The sequence below is a fragment of the Cygnus olor genome, chromosome 15, assembly GCF_009769625.2.
Source record: "Cygnus olor isolate bCygOlo1 chromosome 15, bCygOlo1.pri.v2, whole genome shotgun sequence".
Lineage (NCBI taxonomy): Eukaryota > Metazoa > Chordata > Aves > Anseriformes > Anatidae > Cygnus > Cygnus olor.
Genome location: NC_049183.1, coordinates 345,380 through 360,047, shown reverse-complemented (window position 1 = coordinate 360,047; position 14,668 = coordinate 345,380). Strand labels below are relative to the sequence as shown.

The following is a 14,668-nucleotide window of genomic DNA, read 5'->3' as shown; positions in this document are numbered from 1 at the left end:
AACTGCTTGCAATCACAGAAAGCATCGGCAGCAGATGCAGAGACAGAACTCACTACTCCTGACTCCAAGTCCCTGCTGAAACACCGGCAAACGAAACCCATGAGTAGCTCTAGCTGGATGAACTAAACAATAAAGAGCACAGCACCTACCCACGGTAACTGCGTGTACCCCCTTTTGCCATGGCAGCTCTCACCTAACAGCACACACGCACTCCATCCTGCGGCAGAACAAGCATTAACTCAAAGAGGAACTGGGCTTCGTTCCGAAACACTGGAAAGCCCCTTGTGTGCTGGCCACTACTACAGAATCACTTGGTCCTGTAGGTCTTCCATTCTGCCCCAGTAGCTGGGAGTTCAGTAACATTACAATATTTCCCACTGTGCACTACAGGCATGAACGGTTACAAAGGGATTACCAATGGCTCTGATCTAAGTGCATTTTGTCCACTTGGAAGTTATTAATCCACTAGTACTGCTACCCATTGTGACACCTCTGAACACAGAAAAATGAAAATTAATTAAACACGGGGCACCAGTGGATTGAGATCATGAAGTAAGAGCATACAAAGAGGTTAGAAGCCATTATTTTAACTGATTTCACATTTGTTTTTACTTTACAGACTTATCTTATTAGAAAGGTTTAATACTCCTTTAAAAATAAAACAATTATTACATATTTCTCAGATGTTTTTCCAACAGACTGCAAGATTTTTTGGGAAAAGACTTCTCCCGTTTTTCTTGTTCATGTGTTTATTTATTTTTTTCTCATGAGGTAACAATTATGATTCTTGCCTCTGTGTACTAAAGTACTGGAAATTAACAGCATCAGTAGATTATGGTAAGCACTACGCAGGGAGCTAGCATTATGAATTTGTCATTTCATGTATTTATGATTTCAACAAAATTTACATGGCACTGATTTCAAGATTCTGGAAAGAAACTAGTACTTTGGAGCAGATCAAATTTAATCGTAAAACAAGTCAAATTCTTTCTGAACCACCGCAGTAAAGCTAGAGAAGAGAGACAAGTACCTCATAATTTGAGAGGAAATCTAGTAATTTTGATCGAGACGAGATGTAGAGTAGTGGTGTCATCACCCGGCGAACAAACTTTTCAATATAAACAGCACTCATAGGGCCTTTGTATTCAATTGGTCCAAAACTAGTACCAAAAAAAATAATAAAGCATTAAGACTTAAATTAACAATAGAAAGAGTCCCTGCTGGGAGTGGCAGAGAGGAGTTAAACAGCATGCTCAGCCTCTTGGGAACTGCCCCCAATTATCAGTGGCTTCTGTAATTGATAGAGGAGCTGTGTTACACAACAGTGTTACTGAAGTACAGCTTACAATCCTCAGCTGAAATTGCAGTGACTACCGGTAGGCGTGATGCGTTGGTGGGGACAAAGGGATGAGGACCACTTCTGAGTCCCATTGCAGAAGCTGGTAAAAGCCAGGAATGACTTAGGTAATCATAGACATCTTTCTGCTTTGTCCAAGTAAATACATGTCACTTAAAAATACAGATCTGAAAAAATGCTACTATTTTCACTTTAAAGATGTAAAAATTAGACAAGCTCCAACAGTATCAACCTGAAAAGGTGCAAGATCTCTTTACAGAGACATTTACAAGGATCCCTCAGTAAGGTATGGACAAATCCAGTCGCACTGCTGACAGACAGACTGAGCGAGGCTACAGCTTCCCCCCAGCCACCCGTGACCAGCCCACACCACATCAGGTGGTCCTAAAACAGGGGAGGCCGTGGGGCTATGGCCTCCAGAGCTCCTCCATCACTTTGAAAGCCTACACCTGATTTGCTATCATTAGGTTGGGCAAAAGCATCGCAGACTAAAAAGAAATCAAACATAAAAGCATGAGGAATTAGTCCATTCCCACTGAGCAATTTAATGTGATGCCTTTTTTTTTTTTAAATATAGTTTATACACATACACACAAGAAAACTCAAACCTGCACTGAGATACTTATGTGCAAATATTTTGGAATGGTCTTCTAAAGCCTGCTAGATTAAGCTATATCCTACGTTGTTTTATTACAAATCTTTGCCTTAATAGCAACATGCACCTCTTCAACACGTCATGTGCACCATACACAATGTCAGACGTTTAACACCTCAGACATGAGGGGCACATTGCCCTCTGGGGGGTTTATGAGGCTATCAGTATGAATTTACTTCTCATTTTGTTGCACCTCTGCTTAGGTATTACCAATCATTTACTGACAGGATCCAGGTGTACCCATCTAACATGTTGTTATTTCAAGATAAAGTTATTTTAACTCAAGAAACGTCCAAATAAGATTCTGGACAAACGTAACTATTTGTTTCTCTGTTGCTAGCAGTGTTTGTTTCTTTGTTTGCTTGTTTTTACAGTTCGAAATATGTTAGTACCAGTCAAAGTCCAGCTGACAAAGATAAGGATTGCTTCTCCTCAATTTGTAAATCCCCAAACCAAAAAAAAACAGCCTCTGTAATGGAAGAGAGCTGCAGTGCAAGACTCGGGTGCACAAGCAAAAATGTGAGAAACTACACAGCATCCAACTCTATTGTACCTAGCATTAGAAAAGCGTTTTCTGCTCCACACACACACATACAAAAAAAGGGCTAATATATACAAATACCAGAAAAATAAAAGTGAGATTATATAGAATACTATGTGATAGTATCTCAACATTTAGAGAATAAAAAAATGAGTGTGAAATTCAAATTTAGAACACCTTCAGCATACAGTTCCATTTAAACATGCACCTACATTCCACTACCTTCAACAGCCCTTAAATACATACTTGGCTGCTGCTAAACATTGGGACCAGATAATATAATCCACCTACAGAGCAAGCAGAAATCTAAAATAAAAATATAAATCTGAATTTTTTGGAGAGAGAATATCCAGGAGATGTGTGTGCACTACAAATTTTCCTGAACGATGAAGAACTGAGCAGCATGTCATTTAACTGACATTTACAGCCCTTCTCAACATCTAAATAGCATGTATAATGAGCTTCACCCAGAATCTCCTCTACTTCAGCTGTTTATTATAACTGTAGATGTAGCACCTTCAAAATGCAACATTTTATAAAATACCTCTGTTTTGCAAAGTACCAATAAAAAAGCCAGACTGTATATATGAAACTCTTACCTCCGGTGGTATAAGTGTATCACGGGAAAATAAAAGAAATGCTTCTGCTTCCTACATTTCCCCTGGTTCCACCAGCAATTAATGGCCACAAACAGCACCTGCAAAGCAGATAAAAATTCACAGCTAGCAAAGTACATTACTGTGACTTTCTTTATCTAGCATGTTTTTTTCCAATCCGTTCCATCTGCTATTTTTAAATGACTTTTCAAGGCAGTATTCCATATCTGTTCCTCTTAATTCTATCATCCAAGTTGTTTTTTTTTTCTTTTGTTTTCCAGCTTTTGTTGGTCACTTCTTTGTAATAGCAATCTGTTATGGTCACTTTTATTTCTGGTTTTTAAGCTTCCTAACCTAAATCCTCCAAATTACTAACTTTGTCATAACCCGTACTGATAACTTATTCTGCATAAAGGAGCTCAACAAGTGGAGGTTTCGGACAGCTGTATATGTGTTCAGAGGTAACTGACAGACAGCAATGCAAGGGCTGCAAGGCCTTTTATAATTATTGTTGTCTCCAGTGATAGTGGAACTGGAGGCAAACTCCCTGTAGTTTGTGTCTGAAGGCACACAAATAAATCCAGAAACACTTTTAAGAAGAAGCTTGCAGGGCTCCCCATCCAGGAGCAGAAATAACACAGGTTTTCTCCATTTATTCTAACACTCTGTATGTAAAGATGACTAGCTGAGTTACTCAAAGATATGGACATTCAGGTCTTACTGGTCCCCATGGGTTGACAGAAATTAGCTCTTTAATCTCTAAACAGAGGCTATCAGGTCACGTTTAAGATTCGCATCTTCTCTAGGGTTACCTGGTCTGACAACCTGCTGGCCACATGCTCTATTTCTTCTCTTGCTGCAACAGACTGCCCACACCACGGCGCATAGAAGAAATACAACGCGATTTCCGAATCCTGACGAAGGTGATCTGCATAGTCTAGTTGTCCCCGGAAAAGATCAATGACTGGAGATCTCGTGGAGAAGAAATTCACGGGAAGCTTCGCTGGCATTGTTACATCTTTTGCTCGGCTGTGGGAAGGAAGTTAAGAGGGCTCACTGAGACTGTAAAACAGGAGTTTAAAAAAGTGTGCCCAAAGCCCTCATTCACATTAGTTAATGTCATGCGATGACAAAACTTTAAGAATTGATGCAAAATGACTACAACTTCAATTATCTGAGTTAGTTTCAAGAAATACCATAAAATCTAACGATTACCCTTATCAACAAGCTTCAGAAAGTCACACTGTCATAACATGCACTAAGTTTATGGGTGTGTTAGCTCACACTCTTATTGCTGGTTGCTACAGATCATAAAATTACCAGGAAGAGTGATTTCTTTGGATTTCTTCCCTGGCCTCATCCTCTTTTAACACTTGTACTTTAGGTAACAGCACCCTGATAAGAGAAGAGACACTGGTCATAAAGTTTTGTGATGTTTGTATGAACAGAGACTATTACTGTGCTTATGCTTTGAAGTATTCTATGCTTCTTTTGTACTGTATTATGAAAAAAATATTTGTTTTACTAATGACTTTTAGCATTATATAAATGTGTATTAGTTTACTTCACTGATGTCAGTGATTAGAGCAGGGACCACAAACTGTTCAGGGCATGTTTCCTCTTCAGCAAAAAGAACCTACCGATAAGTGGTTTAAAGACTATACAATGTAAGATTTTCATAGACCACGTTCCTTAAAAGAAACAAGTTTGACCAATAATACCAAGAGCATAAACCAAGTGCTCAGGGAACTGCTTTCTATCAAACCTAGAATCAGCCATTCCAAAATTCAGCATTTCCAACGTGTTCAGAAGTGTTTAGTGGTATAAACTGCCTTAAACACAAGTGTATCATTGTATTCTTTTTGATATTTTCTTAGTTCTCTTAAACTAGCTATATTTACACTACAGCAAGTTAGATTAAAAACTGGACCACATCACTGTACTGATCAATTTTGCCATAGTTTCTCCTTGACGTTAAGTTTTAGGAAAGATTATGCATTTCTTTGCCTTGTATCACAACAAAAAGCTGAACATAAAAATCTTTTTATTTTTACCTCTTTTGATTCTTTCCAGGTTAGAATGTTAGTAACCAATAAATTATTGAGCCCTGAGCACTGTTAAATTCATACGTTAAGCAACCTCTTAGTAACACTGCTACATTTTCAAATCTTACAATCGTCCTGGTTGGTGCCTGTGTTTTAACAAAACAGATTCACAAAACCAACAGCTCCTCTCTCATTTCCAGGTTATTTAGCACATAATTAAAGCTTAACACTTAGAAGTTTCTAAAAGTTATGGAAGTTCTTAATTCAAACGTAAGAAGCAGTTTTCATATCAAATCCAGAGTTTTTAAAATACAAACTGGTTCCTCATGTACACTATTCATTAATTCCACTACTCACAAACCAATTTGTTTTCACGCAGATGGCCAAAAATCTCATTTGTCCCATGGACTTCTATCTTTGGTCCTTCTTGTCCCCCCCCTCACTAACCCTTCTTCCTCAGCCCTTGGTTTCTTAGGTCCCCTCAAATCAGTTCCCGTTTCCTTCCCATTCCTGCACCCCACTTTTAGCCAAACCGTTCACTTCTTCCCCATACAGAAGCACTACTCCAACTCACCGGCCATGTGCTGAGTAGGCATTGAAAGCCAAACGCAGCCCGTAAGCATTAACCTCACACTGACACCTGCTTCTTAAGAGACATTAAATGAGAATTTCTTCTCTTACACATATTCAGGTTCTCCATTTTTATTACACCGCTTAAAAACCTCTGCTTCCTCTACTGGATTAAACTGGAAGTAGACAATTGGTTCAAGAGTTATGGTGAATGGGCAGACAGATGGACACAGGGTATGACAGCATAAGCCTTAAAAATGAGATAGGAAATTGGCTCTAAAGTAAATATGTAAAATAGGTCAACAGAAGATACACCGTGGCACGAATGAGTCAGGAACTACATGTCTATCCTCAAATAGGAAAAAAAACAAAACCAAACAACCTCTAGTAACTATGAATTTATCAGCAGTCCTGGCTATCAGGAGAGGTCCCAGTTGACTGGCGGCTAGCAAACGTGACGCTCATCTACAAGAGGGGCTGAGAGGTTGACCCGGGAAACTATAGGCCTGTTAGTTTGACCTCAGTGCCAGGGAAGCTCATGGGGCAGATTATCTTGAGTGTCATCACGCGGCACTTGCAGGGCAAGCGGGCGATCAGGCCCAGTCTGCATGGGTTTATGAAAGGCAGGTCCTGCTTGACAAACCTGATCTCCTTCTATGACAAAGTGATGCGCTTGGTGGATGAGGGAAAGGCTGTGGATGTGGTCTACCTTGACTTCAGTAAGGCTTTTGACACCGTTTCCCACAGCATTCTCCTCGAGAAACTGGCTGCTCATGGCTTAGACTGGTGTATGCTTCGTTGGGCTAGAAACTGGCTGCTGGGTAGCCGGGCCCAAAGAGTTGTGGTGAATGGAGTCAAATCCAGTTGGAGGCTGGTCACTAGTGGAGTCCCCCAGGGCTCAGTACTGGGGCCGGTCCTCTTTAACATCTTTATCGATGATGTGGATGAGGGGATCGCGTGCACCCTCAGTAAGTTTGCAGACGACACCAAGTTAGGTGCGTGTGTCGATCTGCTCGAGGGTAGGAAGGCTCTGCAGGAGGATCTGGATAGGCTGGACCGATGGGCTGAGGCCAACTGTATGAGGTTCAACAAGGCCAAGCGCCGGGTCCTGCACCTGGGGCGCAACAACCCCAAGCAGAGCTACAGGCTGGGAGATGAGTGGCTGGAAAGCTGCCTGGCAGAGAAGGACCTGGGAGTATTGGTTGACAGTCGGCTGAATATGAGCCAGCAGTGTGCTCAGGTGGCCAAGAAGGCCAACAGCATCCTGGCTTGCATAAGAAGCAGTGTGGCCAGCAGGGCTAGGGAAGTGATTGTCCCCCTCTACTCGGCTCTGGTGAGGCCGCACCTCGAGTACTGTGTTCAGTTTTGGGCCCCTCGCTACAAGAAGGACATGGAGGTGCTCGAGAGAGTCCAGAGAAGGGCAACAAAGCTGGTGAGGGGTCTGGAGAACAAGTCTTACGAAGAGCGGCTGAGGGAGCTGGGGTTGTTTAGCCTGGAGAAGAGAAGGCTCAGGGGCGACCTTATTGCACTCTACAGGTACCTTAAAGGAGGCTGTAGTGAGGTGGGGGTTGGTCTGTTCTCCCACATGCCTGGTGACAGGACGAGGAGGTATGGGCTAGAGTTGCGCCAGGGGAGGTCTAGGTTGGATATTAGGAAGAACTTATTTACTGAAAGGCTTGTTAGGCATTGGAACAGGCTGCCCAGGGAAGTGGTTGAGTCACCATCCCTGGAGGTCTTTAAAAGACATTTAAATGTAGAGCTTAGTGATATGGTTTAGTGGAGGACTTGTTAGTGTTAGGTCAGAGGTTGGACTGGGTGATCTTGGAGGTCTCTTCCAACCTAGATGATTCTGTGAAAAAAAGCACCACACGACAAACAAAGAGCCACCAGCTTCTTACTCTGATTTGCTCAATAGTGCCTCCCTCTGATGTATAGCACAGGACCTTCACATAGTTTTTACATACAAACTAAGCCTCATTTCAACAGAACAACCTGATAATAACAGAAAGCACATGCAAGCGTGTTTCAGATCAGGCCCCTTGCCTGCCAAGTCCTCTCAGTCGTCAGGCTGCCTCAAAAGATATTTGCATGGTGCCAGAAATAGTTCAGGCTCTACACCGCAGGCTTTCCACAGGCTGCAGCTGGCTGTTCCTTGAGTGTCTACAAACCTGCAATACCTTGGTCCCCACAGGCAGATTCCCTTGTAGTAAGGGAATTTTCCCTTCCATACACTTTATTCATGGGTTGTAGAAGTTCCTGCTACTTACAACATGTAACTGTACTTTAGTGCTGAGACTTGATTACAAACTGAACTGATGTGCATTGAGAAATTAAGCATTATAGTCATAGTTAACGTGTACAATAAACCATCCTCCAAATCGCACATGGAATTTGTACACTTGAATTTTCTGTTTCTGACAGCAACACAACGCAGAACACTTTCCTGATGCTAGCTTTTCTGTCTGACTACACTATGAAAAGCCAAAACACCGTAACCAAATTTTCTGTGGAGAGTATAGGTCGGTGAGAAGCTCATTCCAGGAGCAACTTGTCAGCTTTCATATACAGCTAGGAATGAAATGAAAGGTACATGCAAGTTTTTGAAGAAAGGGGCACAGGAAGAGAGCAGAAGCATCATGGTAAGTGTCGAGCGCAGGAAAAAAAAACAATAAAAACATATGATGTATGTTTTAGTAACGGACAGTTGAACAGAGAGGTGATTGAGCGTCCAGTGACTGTGGGTCAGCGGCCATTGGAGGCACGACACTGACCAAAGCCTTAAGGTCCGTCGTGGTTCGGGCAGCCCCATGGGAGGGGCACTGAGAGCAGGCCTCGGCGCTTCTCGGCCACGTTATCTGCGGGCAGGGCCCCTCAGCCAACACACGTCGGCCTCTGCACAGCAGGGAGGCGGGCAGCCCCGTGCCACCTTCCCCGCTCCCAAATCCGGACCCTAAAGCAGCCCCCTTACCCCAGCACAGCGCGCAGCCAAGAGTCACCATGCCCTAAAATCCCATCCACGGCACCCGGATCCCGATTTAGGGCCCAGAATCGCGTGGCCCAGCCGTGGTACTTCCCGGCACCCCGGGACCGAGCCCTCCTGTTCCCCCCCAAGTCCCCCCCGGTGCGGCAGGGGCCGGAGCCCATGGGGCCAGGCCGGTTGCCATGAGGAAGCCCCGTCCGGCAGCAGGCCCAGCGCCCGGCCACCGAGGGGGGAGAGCCCCAGGCCGGAGCCACCAACCCCCACTCGCCATTACCTGCAGGTGACTTTGAGGGCGACGAGGAAGGCGCAGCCCAGCGCGATGGCAGCACCGCACAGCAGCTCGGGCCGCCGCGCCATGCGGACGGCGCGGGGCCGCGGGCTGGAGACAGCCGCGGGGCCGGGGCCAGGGCCGGGGCCGCCGCATAACGACATCGCCCCCGGGCGGGGCGCGGCGGGGCGGGGCCGGCCTGCAGGACACCGGGCCCCGGGAGCGCCCCGCCGCCCGCCCGGTAGCCGGCGAACCCGCCGCCGCCACGTCGTGCCGCCCACGAGCAGGCGCACAGGCGGCCGGGAGGGGCGGGGAGGCTGTGCCTTTCCTCCTCCTCCACCTCAGGGAGCTCCTCCTCCTCCGGGGATTCCCTCCTCCTCTTCAGGGGGCTCGCCTCCTCGTCTTCCTCCTCAGAGGGTCCCTCCGTTCCTGACAGGACCAACGCCCCCTTGGAAGCTGCTCCCCCCGCTCCCCCTCCCCCCCCATGGATTAATTAAAGCTCTCACACCGTCCGTACAGAACAAGGCTTTCATATTTAGTTTTTTCTAGGATAACTTCCAATAATTTACAGAGCACTTACATTAAACAAGGAAAGCATAAAATTGAGAAAGCAAGTCAGAAAGGCACACAATACAATCAGGTTTTGTCACAGAAATAACAGTGTCATAGTACTCTATTTCAAGCTCAGTTTATTACAAACAATGCAAAAAATTAGCATCGCAAGAGGTGGTATTTCAAGCACCAAGCTCATTTTGTATGCATACTGTACATCGTATTCAAATGCACCCCAGCCGAGTCTGCAAGGAACAGTTACTACACAAGTTCCCCCATGCTGAGGCTGAGGGTGTTGGTTTAGTATTATTCATTGTGCTTTTAGTTCGTGAAGTGAAAGGGAAATAACATCCAGGCTTGTCACTTGCATGGGTATCACTGAACTTTGGTTCAACACTTTTTACATACACAATATATTGCCAATGACTACATTCAAACTACTGAAGTCATTCTTAAAGCTCTTCTAATTAGATAGGTGAGCCAATAGAGGAGAATAAAAATACTCTTGAGGGAAAGGTAAGGCATGGGGAGTAAAAGAAGGGAGGAGAAACCTCACTTTAGCTATTTTGAATGACTGACTGAAAGAAGCTTCATTTAAAAAAAACAAACTGAATTAACACAAAATTGAAGCTGGACGTATGATCTGCAGAGAAGCCAAAATGAAACAAATAGGAGCTCCAGTGCCCATAAAGCCCAAAGGCTCATTTGTCAGAGCTGATCTCAGCCCGTGGATGGCTTCCATTACCTGTGGTCTGTGGGAAAGGGAATCTCGAGCACCACGCACCTTAGAGCTGAGGTGTTGATCATGCCCAAGTCAAAAGCCTGAAAACATGTCCCAGCACCATGTAGCTCCAAAACGCTCATCTAACTTCACAAGTAAGTTGGCCATTTTTGTTATTTTAATAATGTGATGAGTCCAAAGAGTTGATGCCAATAAAGAAAACTGCAAACAAGCAGCCGGCGATACAGATACCAACTTTCTAAATTTTAGCTATAGGTGCTCAAGCTTTTGCTAATAGGCAAATCATTATTTGTTTTTACAAAATCTCAATCCTGAGAGGCTACATGCAGAAAACAGCTTTGTGTAAAGTTCTCTTTATTACAGGCAACATTAGTCCATACAATAATACACAATACTGACATACAAGTGTAATCTTTCAAAATCATCATTTAAACAGCAAAGACCAAGAAACAGAATTTTAACTACTTCATTTTCAAAAATTAATACGTTTTTCCTCTCAAGATCCTTTTTCAGTAAATGATATTGAAACATACAAATAGAGAAAAAAATACCCATTCAACATATATTGTAGTTAAATGGTTATTTTGTTTAAAATCTTTAATAAGAAAATCCTTTTTAGCAACCTACATATAGATAAGTAGCAAACTGTTTTAAACAAATCCTCTCCATTAAAAGATCTGAAGAATTTTCATTCATCATTTTCTTCTTAGCCTATAACACTCAGTTTTGTAATACCTTGATGCCTTAAAGTTTTTCAACTGAAGGATTGATACTAGGGGGGCTTCCTAGACATTATAACCTCTCTTCCCCCCTTCTATTCCCTAACTTTCTGTCCAACAGGAGGTGAGTAAGCACATAATACTTCAGATTTTTTTTTAATCACCACTCTGTTTCACAAGAGCATAGACAGGTCCACTCAATCCCCCTAAATCTACTATATTTTTGCTGTTCAGGAGGAACAATATATGCCAATAAAAGCAGAAAACCTGCAGCTTTTCTGTCACATGCTTTTGATTATTGTCAAATTCTCTGGTTTATGCTTCCAGCTGGTAACATGTATATGTCATCTCAGTATTAGTTTAAATCTTTAAACAAAAAACTATATTTTCCAAAGTCATTATCACTGGGAGCAATCAAGTGGTCTTTTCTTGCTTTGCTGAGCTTCATTCTTAAAACTTGTCTTCTTTCTTCCCACTCATGGAGTTCAGCATTTCCATGGGCAAATTTACAGTTGTTTCCTTCAGTGCAAGTACCAGCCATATATCTGTTAAGACACATTTCAAATAGTGTTTTTATAACATTATCATGACAACTATTTTATCTAGGTATTTTCCCCAGTCATGTTTCTCAGATACACTAAAACCTTAAGGATACAAACCTAACTAGAAGAGTATTCTACCTTTTAAGTAAGACAGTAGCTGTAAAGTATTTGCAGAGAAGAGTTGACTCTTCTTTCTGCTCTTCATGCTCCTACTTTACTGAGTCATTTAATGCTTGACATCTTTAATTTGGTAAGGTCAAATTATAAGTTAAATTAATATCTTAACATTTAATCCACGAAGATAAACTACTTTTGTTCAAAAACAATTTCTGTTAAAAAATATTTTCCCTTTGCTAACTAAGTTTGGCTTTGAAGTACTCAGTATGACTTAAGAAATCATTTTATTCTAGTATTTTTCCATTAAGTAGTAAACATACCAGTTCATATACACTTTATAATGCACAGCTGAGGTCCATTAGCATACAAAACATCAAATACATTTAGGATGTTACTAAAAGTTTAATTAAGGTGGGCATGTAAATTTCCACGCAAAGACCGCCCACACAAAATAACTTGCTTTATATGCTATGCAATTTCTCTAAAGCTCTAAAACATTCAAAATCTTTAACTTGATACTGAATAACAAAGGTCTCTGGACCAGCACAGTGAACTTTTAACTCCAAAATTCAGATTCCCAAGGTTTTAGCCTTCCAAGAAGATTCCAACAGTGGGAGGAACTGCCAACCAGCTTCCCAAAATCTACTGCAGTCAGGTAAAACAGGCTGCATTTAAGAGCAGCAAATGGAGCATCAAAATGTACAACCGAATGCAGGGGGAAAAAAAAACAGGTCTGTGCCAACAAAATTTCTACTTGCCTTATAGCTCCAATAACAGTATCCAGCTAGGTACTGTTCTTGTGTTCCACGGGTAATGGAAGGCAGATTCCTAAATAAACTTGTAATAACAACAGTATTTTTTTGACAAAGTTTTGCCCAGCTGCAATTAACTTGTGACCCTTTATTAAGGCCACACAAGCAATTCATTTGGTTCCGCGCTTAGGAAGCTTGTCGCTCCCTGAGTTGTAACAGTGCATGCTAAAATACTGTCCATTACTTACTTTCTTGTTGAAAGATATATGCAAAGCAAGAAATATTAGAACATCTCATGTTAAAACTAGTAACTGCACTGATTATTTACACTATGAACTGTCATTCTTCAGCATTTTTGACATCTTAAAAAAAAAACACCTACCTATCACAAATGCTAAAATATCCAGTTGGAAAGCGATACTGCCAGCAGTTTTGATCATCCTCAGTGTGGAAAACCTTTTCTTTATGCTTCTCAGAAGAAATGTGACCCTGCCATTGTTTCTCACTATTACAGTTCTTCCCACACATCCAACAGTGAAAATCCACCTGTTTTATAAGGAATTTGAAAACAAAACATTGAGAATATAATAAGCACAGAACTGTTCCTAATACATTTTAAATGTTTTCTTTATGTTGGCCTGCTGTTTAGCTCATCAGATAAACCTACTTAAACAATTATCTTTAGTTTATGAACTTCACTGGCTTTATAGGATTCAGAAGACTGCTCTACAGTCTTAAAGTTTTCATTTAGTGTAGTTAATATCATCTAAAGAAGCACCAAGTAGGGACAACAGTGTGTTACTGACTGGAGGGAAGGGAAACAGGCACTTGAATCTAGAATTACATCTATGATTACTTACTGTAACTTCAGCATAGTCAGTCGGCATGTGAATTTGCTTCCCATTTTCTTTATTTGCCTGAGCAGCTGTATCATCTCCTTTTTCTGTTTTTTGACTTTTTAGCCATATGTCATACAACTGCTCCAAGTCTTGAACTAATGAGAGCAGAAGCTAAAATAAGTAAATTAGCAATTAAGGCAAGAGTTTGAGAATACTAGATAAATGACTGAGTTTGCAAGCTTAATTCAGTTCCCATCTATGGTAAGAAGAAAAAAGGAAGGACACGGTATAGACAGTTACACAGCTTAGAGATAAGAGCCAAGAGCAATATGAATCTCTGGCTACTTACCAAGACCCATTTCTGCCTATCTAGGGGAAAGGAAGATGTTACACGTTTCTGAACAGACACCCAGAGTAAAGATAACAACTATGACACCAGATAACAACTACATCATGGTATATTAATATCTGTATTTCTAAATGCTAATACAAAGTATGCTACAACTTTGGTTGGATTTAGTTTGCTTTCTTGCAGACCATAACAATATCATTTATGTCATGTATTACTTACTGGTTTTGATTACTCCTGCCCTGCAACTCTCTAATGGGATAACAAATCAACAACTGAAAGTGCACAGTCATTCCCAGTAAACACCCAAGGGCAGGAAGGAGGGCCAAGGGGATGAAGGGGAATGCTTCCACAAATAGCTTGCCACCGTATGCTAGCCACAGAATCCTTGTGTGTTCACATAGCAATATGGGGCATAAGTGCTAAACAACATTCTTGATACACAGATCAATATGCTACTTCTAACACCTTAAAAAACATGATACAAACTACTTTATTGCTAAAATACACTGTGGGCCATGAATACATAATATCATTAATTTTATTTATTTTTGAATATCCAGCCCGGGTATATTCAAATTAAAAAAGAAGCTCCTGCAAGGCTTACTACAAAAGAGTAAAGTGGATTAAAAACTTTTTGAGGAACAAGAATGAAAAGATTTAGAGCATGCCTTTAAATGTTTACTTTTTTCTTTTCTTTTTTTTTTTTTTTTTTAAACTTACTGCTGTTCTCCTTCATATAGGTCCACATCTCTCTTTCCTCGGGACTGTGAGCAAATGAGCAGTTTCCATCATACTGACATTTCTTGCCTGAAGCAATATGATTGCACAACTGGAACATGAATTAAAAAAATACTCCTTATGAATATAATGAGTAAATGAATGATACCAGAAAATGCTTTTTAAGTCTTGGCTAGCGTTCTCCCCCCAATCAGACATTTATATCACATGAAAAGTAAAACTGTGTTTGTTCTATAAAAAAAAAAAAAAAAAAAACTATTACTGTAGTCTTTCTAGAGTAAACTGTTTGAAGCAAGTACCATG

The 14,668-nt window shown here is 41.6% G+C and overlaps 2 protein-coding genes across 6 annotated transcripts in view; both read right to left on the bottom strand.

Moving 5' to 3' along the window:
* Positions 1–9,243, bottom strand: part of TXNDC11 (thioredoxin domain containing 11) — a 35,812-nt gene extending 26,569 nt beyond the window's left edge. Inside the window, exons 1-5 of one of the 3 annotated variants that reach the window (XM_040574044.1) lie at positions 9,019–9,233; positions 4,470–4,544; positions 3,962–4,178; positions 3,153–3,250; positions 1,031–1,160 (exon numbers count right to left, since the gene is read on the bottom strand). In XM_040574044.1, coding sequence (XP_040429978.1) covers positions 1,031–1,160; positions 3,153–3,250; positions 3,962–4,178; positions 4,470–4,544; positions 9,019–9,176 — 678 coding nt within the window. In that variant the 5' untranslated portion in view covers positions 9,177–9,233. Of the gene's footprint in view, positions 1–1,030; positions 1,161–3,152; positions 3,251–3,961; positions 4,179–4,469; positions 4,545–9,018 lie in introns of those variants that run through there. The other 2 variants (XM_040574045.1, XM_040574046.1) reach the window with 2 other exon arrangements.
* A 286-nt stretch (positions 9,244–9,529) lies between these two features.
* The window catches only part of ZC3H7A (zinc finger CCCH-type containing 7A), a 28,635-nt gene continuing 23,496 nt past the window's right edge, over positions 9,530–14,668 (bottom strand). For all 3 annotated transcript variants that reach the window (XM_040574563.1, XM_040574564.1, XM_040574565.1), the window contains exons 20-23: positions 14,348–14,456; positions 13,297–13,430; positions 12,819–12,982; positions 9,530–11,570 (exon numbers count right to left, since the gene is read on the bottom strand). In XM_040574563.1, coding sequence (XP_040430497.1) covers positions 11,381–11,570; positions 12,819–12,982; positions 13,297–13,430; positions 14,348–14,456 — 597 coding nt within the window. In that variant the 3' untranslated portion in view covers positions 9,530–11,380. The remainder of the gene's footprint in view (positions 11,571–12,818; positions 12,983–13,296; positions 13,431–14,347; positions 14,457–14,668) is intronic.